The sequence below is a fragment of the Mauremys mutica genome, chromosome 21 (genome assembly GCF_020497125.1).
Source record: "Mauremys mutica isolate MM-2020 ecotype Southern chromosome 21, ASM2049712v1, whole genome shotgun sequence".
Lineage (NCBI taxonomy): Eukaryota > Metazoa > Chordata > Testudines > Geoemydidae > Mauremys > Mauremys mutica.
In genome coordinates, this window is record NC_059092.1 from 16184550 (window position 1) to 16202546 (window position 17997).

Consider the following 17997-nt stretch of genomic DNA (forward strand, 5'->3'; position numbering starts at 1 on the left):
GTTCCGCACCATTAGCGGTTGCTCAAAGATCACAGGACCAGAACATGATGGAGGCTGCAGCAGATCGGGAGTCCTCTCGCAGAGCTGGGGGGTCTTGGGAATGGAGTAAAGGGTGCTGCCCCTCTCTCCCAATCTACGCTGGCTCAGCTGAATAGGAGGATCTTGTAAAAAGACATACCCAGTGTCAGACCCAGCCACTTCCACGAGCCCCCAAACTCCTGGTATGAGGAAGCAGGTTCCCCTGCCCTCCACCCCCAGTCTAGACGTCAGGCTCAACCACTCCTGTATCACCATCTCCAGCCCTTGGGCTGGTCTTCTGAGTGGGAAGAGATCCGTTCTCAGCACTGACCTTTCGCTGCATTACAGCTTCACCTCAAAGGGACACAAACAAAGCTAGCTTGGAAAAAGGAGAAGTTACATGAAACCAGTAACTAGTGACGTATTGATCTTTGGAGACACGGGGGACGGGAGCTGCTCAGAGATGTTAATCAAGGACACGCTTGAGGCACATGCACAGAGACTGAATTGCTGCCTGGCTCAGGCTGCCAATGCCACGACAAGAAGTCGATTGATGGAGGGGTCAAATCAGGAGTAAATCTCATTGATCCTGCACAGTACCAAAGTGCTTCCCACACTGAAATGCGGCCAGCTCTGGGGAGGAGCAACCAATCGGCACACACCGCACTGTGTACAAAAGGGTTCCACATCCCTGAATTACGCTGAGTAGCACTTACTCACTCCTATTGCAGTCAGCCGGGTTGCTCGCCTGAGCAAGGGGCTTCTCAGTGCACTCAGGGTCGCACAGCCTAGACCCCCAAAGCAGGAACACTGGGAAGGCATTTACAACAAGCAAATACAAAAGACGTAACAAGCAAATCCCTCACCCACACCCTCGCCACAGCCCAGGACTTGTCACCAGCCAACCCAAAGACACCCTCCAAACCGCTGCTCGCATCCACTGGTGAAGAAGGGGAATCTCTCTCTCACCCCCAGCCACCCTCCATCTCCATCAGGGATCTATTCGGCTCCTCAAGTTCACAGGGAGTTGAATTCAGGTCTGGCAAATACCAACTTGCTATTCATTTAAATGAGAGCTTATTTTCCATCTTCTCATTGATTTACAGATACCCTTCCGTGCCCCCACCTCCGCTCATGCTCTCGGGAATTCCCCCCCGCCTCCAATGCTCCATCTACTAAATTAGCTGCCACGCTGGAAAGTCACTATTCCCCAAACAGATAGGAGCTGGCAAACACGCAGACCCATTGTAACGAAGGGAAGGCGCTTACCAAGCTCAGCCCTGCAGACACGCGCTGGAGGATGCGACTGTATTTCCCAGTTAAGTCACATCCTCTGTATACCCTGGGGGAAACTGAGTCAGGGAAGGAGGTCTAAGCATAGTGCTGGGAGTCAGCCCTCATGCATGGGTCCTCTTGCCTGCTCTGCTACTGACTCCCCATGGGACCTTGGGCAAGGCATTTTGCCATTCTGTGCCTCAGTTTCCCCACCTGTGGGAATGGGGCTCATACTTACCTGCTTTTGTAAATCTCTTTGAAAGGCCTGGCAGAGGCGTCCTACACAAAGGCCCAACCCGGTGCTCCCTCTGTGTGCAGCTGTTGGGACTCTCTTAGAAAACCCTCCAATCCTGATTTTAAAAGTTGCTAGTGATGGAGAGAGCACCACAAAAATCCAAATTGTCCCAACGGTTAATTACCCCCACTGTTCATAGACTATCAGGGTTGGAAGGGACCTCAGGAGGTCTCTAGTCCAACCCCCTGCTCAAAGCAGGACCAATCCCCAGACAGATTTTTGCCCCAGATCCCTAAGTGGCCCCCTCAAGGATTGAACTCACAACCCTGGGCTTAGCAGGCCAACGCTCAAACCACGGAGCTAAAAACATCCACCTTACTCCCAGGCTGCTACATGGCAGAGCCCATTATCAGCTATTTGTTCCCCTCCTGTAGTTACTTATACACTCATCAACTCACCCCTTAACCTTCTCTTTGTTAAGCTAAATAAATTGAGCTCCTGGAGTCTCTCACTCTAAGACATGGTTTCCATCATTCTCGTGCCTCGTCGCTGAACCCTCTCCAATGTATCAACATCCTTCCTGAATTGTGGGCCTCAGAACTGGACATAGGATACCAGCTGTGGTCGCACCAGTGCCAAATGCAGCAGTAAAATAACCTCTCCTCCTACTCAAGGTTCCCCCAGGATGTTTATGAGGGATTTGATTCATTGTGTGTGTCGCTGTTTGTGAGAGAGAGAGAAAGAACTAGAACAATGAGGTCCCATTCCTGGACTGGGGCACTAGGCAACAGGAATTTAACAGAAAAGTCAGGGCTGGGTAACTACCCTATGTCCAGATCTCATCATCCACTCTTGTTCCTGCCAATGATCTCCCAAAGGATCAGCTCCCTCGGGTTATGCAGAGTCCCCAGCAGTTTAATCACTTCCACGGCGCTATTAGGCCCCTGAGGACAATGAACGGCCAAAACAATGCACTACAGTGCTGTTGCATCAAATCTGAGGCACTCAAAGACATCCTGTAGAAGAGACTAATTATTGTTTCCTGGAGAGCTAAAAATAAAAGAGGCGGCGGCTATTTGTTCATATCTAGGGCACAAAAAAAGGAAAGAAAGAGCCGCAAGCCACAGGAAGTCCAGTCTGGAGTTTGGTACTGCTTTAAATTACCCTTTTAATGCCCCATCTGGTCTGACCCTATGGGCATCCAGCAAATGCATAAAATCTGCAGGTTTCAGAGATTTTTTCAAAGCCATCTAGGGGATTTGGAAGCCAAGTGGGTGAAAATTGCCATCTTTTTAAGTACTCTCTGCTTCACTGGTGACGGGATGGTATGTAGGAACATGGCTACAACTTCTGACTAGGTGCATGAGCCCAAGCTGCAGTCTGGCATCCAGCTCTCAGTTTAAAGATGTCCGGATCCGGTGTTTTGATTCAGGCCAAATGGAAATCTCGAACGCAAAGTCAGGCTCTTTTCTCCTGACTGATTTACACCAACGTAACTAGCCCCCCCACCCCCCGGATTTCAGAGGAGTTGCTCTAATTCCTTGTTGTTGTTAATGGATTTAGGGTCACAACGCCCCTGTGAGAAGGGCAGGGCTTTTATGCCCATTTTGCAGATGGGGGAACTAAGGTGCAGAGAGGTTAAGTGACTTGCACAAGGTCTGCACAGAAGTGTGTGGCAGAACAGGGATGGAACACCAGGGTCTTCCAAGTCCCAGGTTAGTGTCCTAATCCCTGGACGACCTTTCCTGTGCTCATCCTTACCTCCACAAGCATGCGTTAGTAGTGTGATTAAAAGCAGCCGAACAGCTGATTTATTACCCCTCCTCCCCCAGTTTAACAATAAAACCCCTTCCCTGGCCAAGAGCCTATGCACCGCGTCCCAGCTCGGAGCAAAATTTTACGGTGGGAGTTATAAAATCCTGAATATTATATTGGAAATGCTGCCACAAGCTTACCTACAGCAGCACAGTATTTATGGACCTAGAAATGTCTATATAAAATAGAGGCCCTATAAATCCACACCGCAGCAGGCAAGGCAGGAAAAGTCATTAGTATTGAGGAGACATCAGTCGTGGTAGGAAACTTCCAACCGGCCATTGATACGAAGACGCCTTCTTGGGAACCTGGGGCCCAATCCAACCACCTTTAAGTCAATGGGAGTTTTTTCCTGTCGAGTTTAATGGGAGCCTGGATTGAGCTTGGTATTTTGAGAAGAAAGTGAGGTTAAGGAACAGGACTCGGAACCGGATTCCAGTTCCCAGCTCTAAGTGGGCTGGGAATTTTTCAATGGATTTCCCCCCCACAACAAATACTGATTTGCTGAAACAAGATGTTCACGAACAGGGTCGGGTTCAAGGAATTTCCTGACAAAAAAAAAAGTGAGAATTTTTTCCCCCTCAAAACGGCACATTTGGACATTTTCAAAATGAAAAATAAAATGTGTGGTTTTCCGGTTAATGACTTTTCATTTAGAAATTTAAGCTAACAAGATTGGGGAAAAAAAGTCTAAAAAGAGGGAAAAAAAAGGTTGAAATCAAAACAAAATGTTTCAATTGACCACAAAACTTGGGGGTTTGGTTTGCAAACATCTGAGATTTGGGCTTTTCAATCCCAATTGAGAAAGGAAAAGATTTCAGACTCAATATTTGCAGGTGGAAAAAACCATACCCCACCCGGCTCTAACATGTCCTTGCTGAGCGACATTGGGTATGTCACGTAGGCACTTTTGAAAATTTCACCTTCAGTGACTTAGGAGCCTAAGAGTCTAAGCCACTTGACAATGGAAAGTCAGTTGGGGCTTTTCAAAGTGTTACCCTTAGTTTTGCAGGGTCTCACTTCCCTACCTGTACAACGGAGAGAATACTTCCTTTCTCTGTCTTGCCTCCTTCAGGGACTATCTCTTGTAATGTGTACATGTAGCACCTGGATTTTAGGGTTTCATCTGGCCACTTGCAGGTGTCAGGAAGAGATTTCCCGCCCCCAATGTATTCTGGGAAGTTTTTTTTAAAATCTCCTTCCTCTGCAGGATCAGGGATGGCCGTGGCTGGAGCTAGGACACTGGGAAGATGGGCCAGGACTCTGCGGTGGCATCGAGCGTGCTGTGAGAGTCTTGTTTACTTTGGTCTGATTTCTGGTGTTGGGTTTTGTGAGAGGTCTGGGTGGTGGTGATGGCCTGTGATATACAGGAGGTCAGACTCGATCTAGTGGTCGCTACTGGCCTTGGACTCTATGACTATGAACAAGGTTCAGATCTCAGCTGGGACCACTAGGTCGTGTTATAATACGGACCGTATTACCTGGGAACGACAGCAGCAGTGCTAGAACTTCCAGAGGAGGCACAATCCATACCCAACGAGCATTTACAGACCACGAGGTAACTGAGGGTAGAAACATTAAGGCCAGTGGCTGGATCAGATCAGAGAGTTTCCCAACGTGACTTTATGGACGTCAACTCTCAATCTTTGCTTTAACTTTTTTTTTTTTAATTTAGGTTTTTTAATTTGACATTTTGCATGAAAAGAAACCAGCTCTTATTAGAATAACGAACTACTATGGATTTTCCCCTCATTCATTCCATTCAATTTGTTGTTTCTTCTGTCCAATTATGGGAATCAACGTAGCATCTCTTCATCTCCCCTGCGAGAGAACCTGCCGCATTTTCTAATGCCTCCATCGCCTGGAACATGTGTTCTTATTAACGCTTGATTTAAATATCCCCTCCAGCCTCTCCCTAGTGGAGGAGAGGTCCAAGGAGGTTGAAGTGGGATTGTTTCCTCATATGCTTCTTTCCATAAGACACCCGCATTGGGGTTTTCACTAGAAACATTCGAAAAAACAAGGAGCGGGTAGATGATCATTCCAACTCCAGCCATATGGAAGCTAAGCTTGGAATGAACATTCCCAAGGTGCACCATGGGCTCCAAAGGAGAAGTTGGTTTAGGTGGCTACTGTATATATATTTATGCAGGAAAATTAACCCCTTGGGTGTGATTATTAATTAACTGGGTTCCAGCAGCACCTAGAGGCTCCAGCAGAGATCAGCGCCTGATTTGGCTGGTGCTGTACAGATACACAGTAAGGGACAGTCTGTGCCCAGCAGAGCCTGCAACCAGGATAGACCAGGCTGATGAAGGATGGGTTATCACAGAGGAGCAGCTGAGCCACGGAGAGATTAAGTAACACGCCCAAAGTCACGCAGAAAGGGGAATTAGAGCTAAGCTCCCCAGGGCCTTAGCCCCAAGCCTATCCTGCCTCAAGGCCTCCCCAGCTGTACCGTCCACAGGATGAACTCTGGGATGGCCAAAAGAACCATTCTCTGGCAGGCAAACTCCACTGCACTCTCAGGTGGTGGTTTGAGGACGCCGGCTAATGACGCAGGTTGGCACGATGCGAACGGCAATTGCCAGGAAGTCGTTTGTTCTTCCTTACCACCCTGCAGCTGCCCTACCCAGAAACCCAGACTGGCACCAACCCCACTCTCCTGAACTCACTAAGAGAGGGCACTTTTTTCTTCTTCCTTTCTGACCGTTTTTTCAAAGACACACACACACACACACACCCCTTCCTAAAGGACAGAGTTCACGATTGCCTGAGGCAAGATTCAGCTGGACCTAATCAAGGTTCCAAAAGCAAAAAAATAAAAAATCCCAACAGTACTAGGTTCATTTCTCTTTCCATCCAGCCAAGGATCTCAATGGGCTTTGTAAACGTTCATGATCCCATTATCACCCCCCATAGGGAAACTGAGGCACCGCAGAGCAGTTGAGTGACTGACTCAAGGAACTCTGCGGCGGAAGCAGAAATAGAACCTGAGGCATGTACCGTCGTCATGAAACTGGCCTCCCTTTCCCCCAAATGACCGAGGGAAAAACTGAAGCTGTCCCAGTCTGTTGTTCCGGTGCCTGGACCGGCTTTTCAAGTCACGCTGATGAGCGCTTATTGCTAGTGAAGAGGTCTGCTTTTCGGAGGGACTGAGCACCTGCAGCTTCAACTAAAACCAACAGGAGCAATGGGTCCTCAGCATCTCTTGGACATCAGGAGCCTAGATACCATGGTGATGGGTGGGTTATGGCTAAAGGAGGAAGTAGGGTTGCATGATTCATGCGGTAACCCGGGATTCAGAAGACGCAGGCTCAATTCCCTGCTCTACCCCTGCCTTCATGGGTAACTTTGGGCAAGTCACTCTCTTTGCTGCAATTCCTCCAGCTGTAAAAGGAGGGGGACAATGCTTCCTCTCCCCCATGCCTTGTCTATTTAGACGGCAAGATCTTCGGGGCAGGGCCTGTCTCTTATTAATGCGTTTGTACAGCACCTAGCGTGACAGGGGCCCGATCTCAGCTGGAGCCAGGCAGGCTGCAACACAAAGTAACAAATGAGCGGTGTTTGCATTCCCGAGGGAGAGCTGCCTACCCAAGGTGACCGAGTAAACCAGGCATGGATTGGGCAAGATTATTGCTGAAGCATAAGTTGGGAGCTGGAAAGAGACTCGTTAGGTTACCTCCATCTTGCTCTCAACCAGCGTGGGATTTACTTGCCCTGTGGTTTATCATCCAGCACTTTGTCCCATTCATGAAAATACAAGAGCCGATTACACAGCGCTCCGTCAAATTCTATTTATACCATAACCAGAGGGGGGTTTGCAGAGATGCCATTATACTTCTGGTGGCTCACGGTCATCATAAGAGAAGTAATAATGTGGTTAAGTGACTGTTCAACTGCTATGAGGAGGAGGAAGCTGTCAATACGCAGTGCTAACTAAATGCTGTACATCCCCAAACTGCAGTAGGAGCGTTAATTAACGCAACGCCGCCCCGGGAGGAAGGTGGGCAGGTGTCATCCACGTTCAGAGATGGGGAAATTAAGAGATAAGTGGCCTGAGTTCAAGGGGTGCTGGGTCCCCAGCTTCAGTGGGAGCTGCAGACACTCGGCACCTCAAAGTCAGCCACGTCACCGATGACCTAAGGCCACCCAACAAAGTCCATGGCAGAACTAAGGTGAGACCTCATCCTTCCACCCAGGCGCCTGTAGCTGACAGTGCTTGTCTAAGACCGGGGAGGTGATACAGACCAGTCTGCAACCCAAATCCTTTTCAGAATTGCTGCGTCCCAGGAGAAAATCCCCCATCCTGTACGTATGGCCGACGTTCTTTGTTCCCAGATGTATACCTTGACATTTAGCCCTACCTAACACGTATCGCTTCCTGGTGCCCAGCTTATCAAACAATCCAGATCAGCGACCAGCCTCCTTCATTATCACTCCAACGTGTGTGTCGGCTGCAAACTTTATCAGCGATGATTTTGTGTTTTCTTCCAGATCATTGATAAAAATGTTCAATAGCGTAGGGCCAAGAACTGATCCCTGCAAGGTCCCACGAGAAACATACCCATTTGATGATGCTTCCCCGTCTACAATTACAGGACCCAACTAGTTAGCCACAGAACGCCTGGCAAGCCGTTTGTCCAATTTCAGTTTCCAACTGTCCCCCTGAGTTTGTTATTTTCATTAAGAATGAACTGAGAGTGGAGAGAAGGACTTAGTGGAGGAAAGTGACACCTCGAGATCCTGCACCCCGGAGGCCCGAATGTTGGAGCTCTGCCCTTTTGGTAGCTTTGCAACCTACCTAAAACTTGGTTAATTTCCCAGCCCACATGCCGATTTGCATAGCATTACCCAGCATGCCCCACACGGAGACTCCCCCCACCCCCTTTTTGCAAAAGGTCCCAACAGGCTCATGTCATAAATAAGATAGGAGAGAGAAAACTAATACAGCCTCGCAATGCATTATTCATCCCCGGCCCCATTGTTATGGCAGATTTACAGCCGCTAATACATGCAAACTAAGTTTGGGCACTAAATGAGAAATTTAAGGGCGGGAGAAGAGACTATTCAACACTCCCTCCTTAGGCCGAGCAACAAGGAGAGCTTTTGCCTTGGCTCCCATCTCAGACTGGGTAGCGAGAGGCATTGCTAGCTCTGGGGTGAAAGGCCAGCTAGCCAACAGTACTAGGCACCGCTACACAATAATTGCCAGAGCTGTAGGAAGGTCATTCACATAGGACAGCGAAAGGCAGGTTAACTTCAGCCCTATCACTGCACTGCCAGCCTTAAACTCGGCGTGGTCTTAAAATCCCCTTCTCCTCTTCCCCTACGATACCACAGCCAGGGTCTTGTTATGGCCAACTGCTTTAGAGGAGCCCTTTGTGCAAGGTCATCCCTCAGCTTGCTCTCTGCTAACTACACCAGCCTCAATCACCAGGTCTGTCTGCTTTGTCCACAACAAGCTGCACGTTTCCTTCCAGGCTGGCTTGCACGCATGGAACGTGCCCCCTGGATCTGCCTGTAAGACCATGACTCCCCACCTGCTGCCATGCCTACAAGAAAGCCAGATAACGAAGGCTACATTGGGTGGGTGCACGTGTGCATCTCTCTGTTATGCAGACACACCATTGCAGAGCCTCAGCTGGTGTCATCTGATGCAACTTCAGTGACCTCCCTGGAATAGCAGCGGCTTACGCTGCCCTGCCTCGCTAGTTGTCACGTATTTGGGTCCATCACGCATTGTTAGCTTAAGTCGCTGAGAACTCACCCCTACCCTCATCCTTCCTTGTGTGGTTTGTCCGTCTTTCGTCGCATCTTGCCTTTGTATCTGATGAGATCTTCCGGGCAGGGACCCTGCTGTCACTTATGCACATAACGGAGCCTTGATCTTCTCTCAGGGTTTTATACTGCCCGTCGCCACGGTATCCAAGCCCCTACTGCACAGCCTAGCACAAATGGTAACACACAGTGACCTCCTCGCCGGCCCCCTGATGCCTTCCTCCCACACGTCAGGGCTATACAGAACACCACCGCTAGAAATCGTCTTCCTCCCTCATGGTTAGTTAGGGTTAGGGTCAGGGTTAGGGTCTTGTCACCCTCCTCAAGCCGTTCGCTGGGCTTCTCCCGCTCGCTGCATTAAGCCTCCTCCTCCCACTGCCTCATATCCCCGGCCTTGACAAGGCTCGGTAGCTCCGGCCCGTTTCCCTTCTCCGGGCAGAAGGGGTGTTTGGAGATTTCCGCTCTGATGAAGAGCCCCAGCGGGGGCTAGGGGGAGACCTGCCAGAGATCATTTGGGGATCCAGACCCACTCAGAAGCCTCCTGCACCCTGCTGAGGTGCCCAGGCAGAGCTGTGGAGCAGGGGGCACTGCTGGGCTGGATGGAGGCGTGTGGGCGGGGCTGTGTGCGCGGCCTGGCAGTGGGTGCTGCCGGCCAGAACTGCCATGCGTTGCCGGAGCGGAGTGCAGAAAAGGGCCGACGTGTAGGGACGCAGTCCCCCCTTTGGCGTCAACGCCAACTCCTTCCAGCGTCGGTCCAGGGGAGTTAGAAAGGAGACGCCGTGGCTGGAAGAGGGAACGGTGCGACCCTGAATCCGCCAGGCCTGGGGGCTGGTCCGGCACATGAAGGGAAAGAGGCAGAATCACACGTGATGGGGGGAGGCGACGTGGGGAAGAGAAGTTCTTTGCGACACACAAACACACGTCTGACAGCAAAGAGCATCTCCGGAGAACAGCGCTGACGATTGTCCCCGGCCTTCAACTCCGGCTGCCGCACACTGTGAAGCGCCGCAATTACAGGTAATAAGCGCCCCCGGGTCGCCCTCCGTCTTCCTGGAGAAGAGCTTCCCACCCCCACCCCAGCCCGGGGAGGGGTAACGGCTGGCGAGACGGAGCGCGTGTGATGTTTGCGGGGACTGTCATTAGCTGGAGCCAGCGGAACGAAGCCCAGTTCCTGTTCAGTGGCCAGCAGGAGTGGCTCGCTATTAAATATGGATCGGGTTCACCTCGGTCCCGTACGGAATGGAAATGGGACGGCGGGTGTGGAAGGCCGGCTCCCCCCGTCCCGCGCACACCTCCCCTCAACGTTTCCATTTCAGCTGGGCTGTCGACGTGCGTGTCTTAGTCTCTGCTCCCCCGCCCCCACCCGACTGCAGCTCACCGGCCCCTCCCCGTGTGGGGATCTCTAGCCCAGTGTAAAACGCAGGCTAAAGGCGGTATTGATCCCTTTTCAAAGGCGCTAGCACATGGTTGGTCTTAAATCACAAGAGCGAAAAAGCCAGGGGCTGCGGCTTGGCCGGCCAGGGTGTTATACGGTCGCCGAGGCGAGGCTGGCAGCTCAGACTGTAGCCACCGTGAGGTGTGGTGCTGGAACATGGACACTCGGCCCTAGGGACCGGATCCTCAGCCGGGGGTGTGGGCCACTGACGCCAGTCGAGTGACATTGATCAACACCAGCTGGGGATCCGGGACTCGATTCTTTTCTTCCAGCCAGGGCTGGCACCATGGAAAACGGAGGACGCAGAGTCTGGCAGATAAGACCGGAGCTGAATTTCAGAACAGTCCCGCCTGTAGCTGCACCACCTCAGACGAATCACTTGGCCTCTCTGCCTTTGGCTACGACTACACAACCTCTTATGTGGGCAGAACATGTGTCGCTCGGGGGGGTGACTAGGCCACATCAGTGACACCGACCTAAGCGCTGGTGTAGACGGCGCTACGCTGGTGGGAGGCACTCCCACCGTTCCTGCGGGTGCTGGTTAAGTAAACGGGCGAGCTCTCTGCCACCGGTAGAGCGGCTACACTAGGGAACTCGCGGCAGGGCGGCCGCGTCATACAGCCGCGCCGCTGGAAGGTCTCTAGTGGCCCCCGCTGTACAGTGCGATACCCCCCCAGCATTGCAGGGGTTACAGTGCATTTCTCCTCAGAAACTGGACACTTCGGGCTCCCCTCTCATCTCCAAACTGAGAAGTTTAAACAGAGACAGGAGTGGGGATAGAGGGCAGGGTTCTACGCGCGGCCCCTACAACCCGGACTGGGGAGTCAAGCTGGCGTCTCTCCAGCGCTCCCATCCTCCCCGGCAACCGGGGCCAGGAGGCCAAAATTATTCCCTGGGTGGTAGCTGGGCAGCCCCCATGCCAGGGCTGGGTTTGCACGGGCGTACCTGAGTGGCCCTTTAAGGGGAAGAAAGGAACAGGCTGCAGGCCCCTCTCCCAGAGCCAGGCTGGCTCCTTAGCGGTTCACGAGAGCCTTACCCGGGTCACCAGCCTGAGCGGATGCGACCGATTCCGCCCAACGGACACGCTGCCGCGCAGTCGTTTGACAGGAGGTATCCGGGGGTGCGTGCGATCTGGCGGTCAGCGGCTCAGAGCCCAGGCGCGGCAGGTCCGGCGCCTGAGTTAAAGCAGCCAGCACAAGGCTCTCTACGGGAGGAAAGGTCTTACAGCAGCTGGAGAGACGCACGCGCCGCGGGGAGTTTGCCCTCCAACGCAGAGGCGGGGGAAAAATAAAAAGCACCGTAACGATGCCGCCCAGCCCATCGTCAGCTGGAAGCTTGTGCTTTTGCCCCATTGACTAACGAGCTGCAGCCACACAGCTCATCGGGCAGGAGGAATCCAGCCGAGGGCAGCCTGGCTCCCACCGCAGAGGGCCTGACCCATCACCAAGGCCGCCCCGCTCTGGGAACGAACGCGGGTCCCCGAGTGCGGACTCCACCTCGCCCTGAACAGCCCCTCGCTGGTGGAGCGTCGCCGGCAGCTCCCACCGAGAGCAGGGGCGGCTCTAGCCATTTCGCTGCCCCAAGCACGGCGGCACGCCGCAGGGGGCGCTCTGCCGGTCCCGCGGCTCCGGTGGACCTCCCGCAGACGTGCCTGCAGATGCTCCACCGAAGCCGTGGGACCAGCGGACCCTCCGCAGGCACGTCTGCGGGAGGTCCACTGGAGCCGCCTGCCCGGTGACCGGCACAGCGCCCCCCGCGGCATGCCGCCCCAAGCACGCGCTTGGCATGCTGGGGCCTGGAGCCGCCCCTGACCGAGAGCATGCACAGGCCAGGCGAGGGACTCCAACGGCAGCCTGCCAAATCCAAGCTCCAGCGGCCCACACCAGGCCCAGCAGGAAGCCTCTGAAGTGGCCTGAAATGCCAATTTGTCCCCCATGCTTGGGGCCCATCCAATCTCCGGGCCTGTGTCCCGGCTTGGCTCAGAGCGGAGCCCAATGACCCCTCGCCAGGGGGCACTTGGCCTGCTGCCAGCTACATCTGAGACTTGAGTCTGCAGCATGGCTACGGGGTCCCCCAAAGTTGGCCAGGCAGTACCAGCTGGGGCGCGGGGTGCCATGAGCTCTGGGGGGGCAGGCAGGGCACATGCCCTGGCTCTTACTGGGCATTGTAAAGCACTGGGGAGTCTTACGGGGCTGCCGTATCTGTACTGAACCGTTTCAGAGCCAGAAAGAGCAACACACTATGAAAGTCTATTTTAAAGCCTCTGCTTCTCCGATACGCCAACTCCCCAACTTGGGGGACCTCTGAATCCCACGCCATGCCAGCCCTTCCAGCGAGCCCCACTGCCTCCTGAACTCGGCACCGAGCTCAGCACCGAGTCCCTTGAGCCTGTCACCTTCACATGGGCCTTTATAATACCCGCCGCTAGGGCTTCCCAAGCACCTGGCCTTTGTTAAACCCACACTCCATCCGAACGGGCTTCTGCTGGAGCGGAAGGAGAGATCGCCTTCAACCACTCGTAGTAGTAGATCCCTTATCCTCTCTGTGGGCCGGGTTACTGCAGGTATCTGTAGGATGGAAATGCCCAGAGACCAGCCATGCATAAGACCCCCCCTTTGTCTGGCATTGTACAACCACCACAAGACCATTCACACTCACTGCCAGCGGGTTAGACGCCGCCCCGGCCTTTGGGTTTGCCAAGCCGAGCTTCTGACCATCTCTTGCCACTTCGACCTGTGGAATCACTAGAACACGAGGGTGCCCGGCCCATTCGCCCAGACAAGTCGGGGCCGGCCGATGTGTCCCATTCAACCAGCAAATGGTTAACTTGTCCCCGCTGGGGAGCTGGCGGGCAGGGGAGGCCGGTTAACGAACAGTGCGCCCCGGCACTCTGATGCCATGCGAAGCAAGCATGCTCCCCCCGCATGGCGAGGGACATTTCCAATCAAATCGCAGTCCATTAGGCATGAGGCGGCAGAGAGGCCGGGGCACACGCAGCCTGGGAGCAGCCCATCTCCATCTCCATAATAGCATGGGAGCGCACCGAGGAAGGCCGTGGCCGGCCGGAGCGCGGGGAGCGCTCAACCGAGAAATGCACCATCGTTAGAGGCCTGCTATTAGACAGTGGGGGAGCGGGCCTGGGATGGATATGCCCAGAGAACGCCTCCAGCCGCAGCAGCTTGTGCACCGCGACAGCGGCACGCAGTGGCCAGGCAGGGCACTGCCCGCAAAATCCTGCCTTGGTCTTTCACAGGTGAGGCCAGCCGGGGCTGGCTGAGCCAGTCACAGAAAGGGTTCTCTGCTGTCTTTCAGGGGGCTGGCTCGCCCTTCAGGCATAGGGGAAGGGCTGCCCCCATCTCCAGGAGCCCAGCCAGACACTGCAGACACACTGAGGGCCCGTCTACACTTGAAATGCTACAGCAGTACAGGGGCATCAGTGTGGACACTGCCCAACGCCGGTGGGAGGGCTTCTCCCATTGCTGTAGTTAATCCACCACCCCGAGAGGCGGTAGCCAGGTTGACGGAAGAATTCTTCCATCTGCCCAGCACTGTCTATGCAGGGACGCATGTCAGCTTACTTACGTCACTCAGGGGTGTGGCGTTTTCACACCCCCGAGCGAGGCAGCTGGGTTGATGGCCAGCCCCAGGGGTCTGTCTACACTCCAGTTGGAGGTGTGCCTGCAGCACGTGTAGACGGATCCGAGCTAGACTTAACCGAACTCGCGCCAACAAGAGCAGTAAAACCACGGCAGCACGGGCTGTACCAGCCGCCTAGGTCCCAGAGTAGGTACCCAAGCAGCGAGCCCAGCCTGCCGCCGCTTCAGAGCGACTGGTATTTGAAGTTTGTTAGATGGAGCTCTGGTCTGCAGACACACCCGGAGGCACTCGAGCAGTGGCCTCTGGCTGAAGCCTGGGGTCCGGCCGGCTGGCTCCCAAGGGAGTGGACTCAGCAGAGCTCAGCCCATCCTGGCTGGAGGAGCATCTGGGATGAAGTCAGCCAGTCCCACTGGGTGCAGGAGATGCTGTGTGCACTGGGGCATACCCAAACAAACAGCAACCCCCTCCCACCCCCCAAATACATTCCAGATCCTTTAGCCAGGCAGCATGTCATGCTGCCAACCTCCCCGCTCTCTGCCAATCCACCCTCCCGCAGCCAGTCCTCACCCACCACACTCCTTGAGCTGCTCTGTCCTCAGGCTCCTCCCTGCGTAGCTCTGGTGCCTCACACGCGAGCAGGAGCACCGAGAGCGCGAAGCTCCGCCCGGCCGCACGCTCCCACGGGTTCTGTGCCCGCTGTCCGAGTGCCACTCAGAGCCCCGGCCAAGGGGCACACAGCCAGGCTGCGCCAGGCACTGGCCTCTTCCCTTGCAATCGTTCCGGCCTTCACTCCGCAGGGCGCCAAAGCAAGTAAGGAAGAAGCCTGAGACAAAGGGCTCCTGGAAGGCGTGCAGGGTAGGCCGGGCTCGGTGCAGAGTGGCTGGAGTTAACACTTGCCAGCGCTAAAGATGAGAGGGCCCTGGGGCTGCGTGGGCAGGTGGGCTAAAGCCACAGCGACCCCAAGGAGCAAGAGGCTCCCCCCGGCATGTTCAGCCATCACACCAGACCCTTATCTCCCCACCCCGGCTGCTCACAGGGTGCAAGCAAAGCTCACCCCGTCCCAGCCACCTTCCGCATCTCACAGCCGGAGCAATCCGTGCGCAGCCACGCAGAGAGCACTGGCCAGAAACTCGCTGGGACGCCCCACGCAGACGCAGGAGTGGGGAGAGGAGTCGACACTAGGTCAGTGTCGCACCAATAGGAGCCTAGGGCACGGAGTTCGAGGAGCTGAGAGAGTACGTGTGGGGAGGGTGGAAGGGATGGAACCCCCACCCCGAAGGAGGTTGGAATCCTGGCACCCAGCCTTGCCCGTGGCAAGGGGCACTGAACCACGGCAGTACCTGAGCCTGCAGGGTGGCAGCATCCAGCACCGTGACCTGGTTGGCACAGCTGGCCCACACGGTGTCATCCAGCGTCAGCAGGGTTCGCACCGGTCCGGTCCCCACCTCCAGACAGGTGGGCTGCGCCTCAAGGTCCCACAGCCCCCCTGCAGAAAATAAAAGGAGAGCAAAATCAGAGACCTCTCATCATAGACCAGAGGAGGAAAGGCCCCCTGGAGCCAGATCTCAGCCCCCAACGCCTAAGGCTTTACCCTCAGGAGTCTCTGATCAGACTGATCCCCAGCTGAAACCCAGCCCGGGGTGTCCCATGCTACGACCATGGCAGACCCACATTTCAATAGACAGCTGGAGCCTCACTCCTGCACCATCCCTTCACCAGCTCACCACTCCCTGGGACACCTGCAGCCGTTGTTCCCGTGCAACGGTAACCGCAGGGAAAGACGTCGCTACCGACAGCTACTTCCAGGGAGCGTTAGCCACTGAAAGTGGGAAGGATCCGCCCGCGCTCCCCACAGAACCCAGGCCAGGCCTCCATGGACCAGAGTTTGGAAGCCTCTGGCCTCACGCCCGGCCCTCCCCAGCACGTCCACCCCTCTGCGGAGGCATTCCCACCAGGGCTGGAGGCAGAAGAGAGGAGCTGGCCTGCAACAGGAATTCGGGTGGCTGGCCCAGCAGGGCAGCAACGTCTCTTTCCCCTACGAATCAAGTCTCACCTGATGCCTCCACATTCTGAATGCGGCAGCAGGAAAACAAGCGCAGTTCTCTTCCCTGCAGCCCTGACAGCATGCACGGTCTATTTATAACCAGGCTGCCAGGTGCAGGCGAGGGGGGATGGCGTGGGATTGCTCACACGGAGAAACACAAAAATACTGGGGAGCACGGTGCAAACGCCGTCTTTTCCAACCAGCTCCCTTGCCACTCTCCCTGAGCTTGGGCGGCAGCCTCAAGGGGATTAATTAACTCTCTTTCCTCTGCCATCCCACGGGCATGGAGAACAGATCGGGGGGGAAGGCTGAGTCAGGTGGCAGAACTTGGCTGGCTCGCGGCCTCCTGCGCAGAGCACCCTGGTGCAGGGAACGGGCTGTTCCTCGCACAAGACCCATCGCATTTCCCTGCCTTTGTGGTGATTATTCCAGCCTTGCAGCCCTTCCAAGTGCCACTTAGCTCCGTTTGTTAAGCGGATCCAAGGAGCAAGGTGGGGGGTTCTCCGATGGGACAGGAGGGAGCTGGGCACGGGGGTGCGAGGGGATCACAGATCACATGCACGGCAGCGCACATCTGCCCAGTTAGAAGCGTGTCTGCAGCGGCGGCAGCACCATGTGGCTCTTTGCACCGGAGCTTTGAAGTGCAATTTAAGAAACGGGCCTTGGCACACGGCTGCGCGGCGGCTTTCCTCCTGTGCCCTTCAGCACTTCCCCGCGCTAGGCCCGGCCTGTCATTAAGAGGAACTGAACTGCCTCGGCTCTTTCATCAGGGCATCCCGCGGCGCCAATTTCCCCACAAAAGGCGCGGCAGGAATGACCTTTCCCACCCCTAGTATTTTCTGAGCGGCGGCCCCAGCTGCAGGTTGACCCCTCTTGGCACCTGCCTGACGTGAACCATGAAAGGATCCCTTTGCTGCCCGACTCCCGCCCCGCAGCGCGCACGACTCTACAAACGGCTGAAAGAGTCGGAGGCAGCGGCATCTCTTCTGGGGAACGGGGACGCTCAGAAAGCTCTAATTAAAGCGACGAGGTTACGGATTAAACCGGAGACCTGAGAAGAAAAGAGCCGGGACGCCGCCAATGGCGGGTGGTGCAGCGCGGGGAATCGGGGCAGATCAATCGCCTGCTGCCTTCGGGGGGTTCTCAGTGTGGTGTCGAGCTGGGACAGAAACCCCTCCTGCGGCAGGGCACACATCGGCCTCTAAGGTCGGGTCACTTAATCTGAGCTGTACATTGCAGGCCACAGAACCATCCCCACCCACTCTAACTTTACCCAGCCCCACCCCCATGGGTAGCTTATTCCTAGACTCCCGACTTCAAGGTGTCTCACGCCTTCCTTCCTTCTGCTGTTGGTCACCATCAGAGACAGGACCAGGATCAGTGAGTCTATTTGAGGAAGCGTGGGCAAGTCACTTGAGCTTCTGAGAGATCTGAACTGAAGCCGCCCTGCCCAAAGGGCTGATGGGCCCTCACAGCCCTAGACTTGGAGGAAGTTTGGGCAGCTCAGCTCCACATCCAGTCTGGAAGAACCATTCCCCGCTCAGTGCCCGTTGCTTCTCTGGACTCAAAGGGGAAGCGCTGCAAGTCCGGGGAGGACACGCCGTTGTTCTTCAGATGAACCAGAGGCTGAATCCCTGCGTTAAGCCCCAAGCTGAACTCAACCCGAAGTATGAAACCAGGAATCAGCACCTCCACGGCACTGCGGCCGCGAGTCCAGGCAGGATGTTTCCAGCTCAGGTTCTTCAACGCCTTTGGGACATTTCCACCAGGTCATTTTTATTCACTAAACCTCTCCCT

General features: G+C 55.1%; 1 protein-coding gene across 4 annotated transcripts in view; it reads right to left on the minus strand.

Annotated features, from left to right (window-relative positions):
- Positions 1-17997, minus strand: part of ARHGEF10L (Rho guanine nucleotide exchange factor 10 like) — a 154388-nt gene that overhangs the window by 19518 nt on the left and 116873 nt on the right. For all 4 annotated transcript variants that reach the window (XM_044996110.1, XM_044996112.1, XM_044996111.1 and 1 more), the window contains one exon: positions 15497-15642. In XM_044996110.1, coding sequence (XP_044852045.1) covers positions 15497-15642 — 146 coding nt within the window. The remainder of the gene's footprint in view (positions 1-15496; positions 15643-17997) is intronic.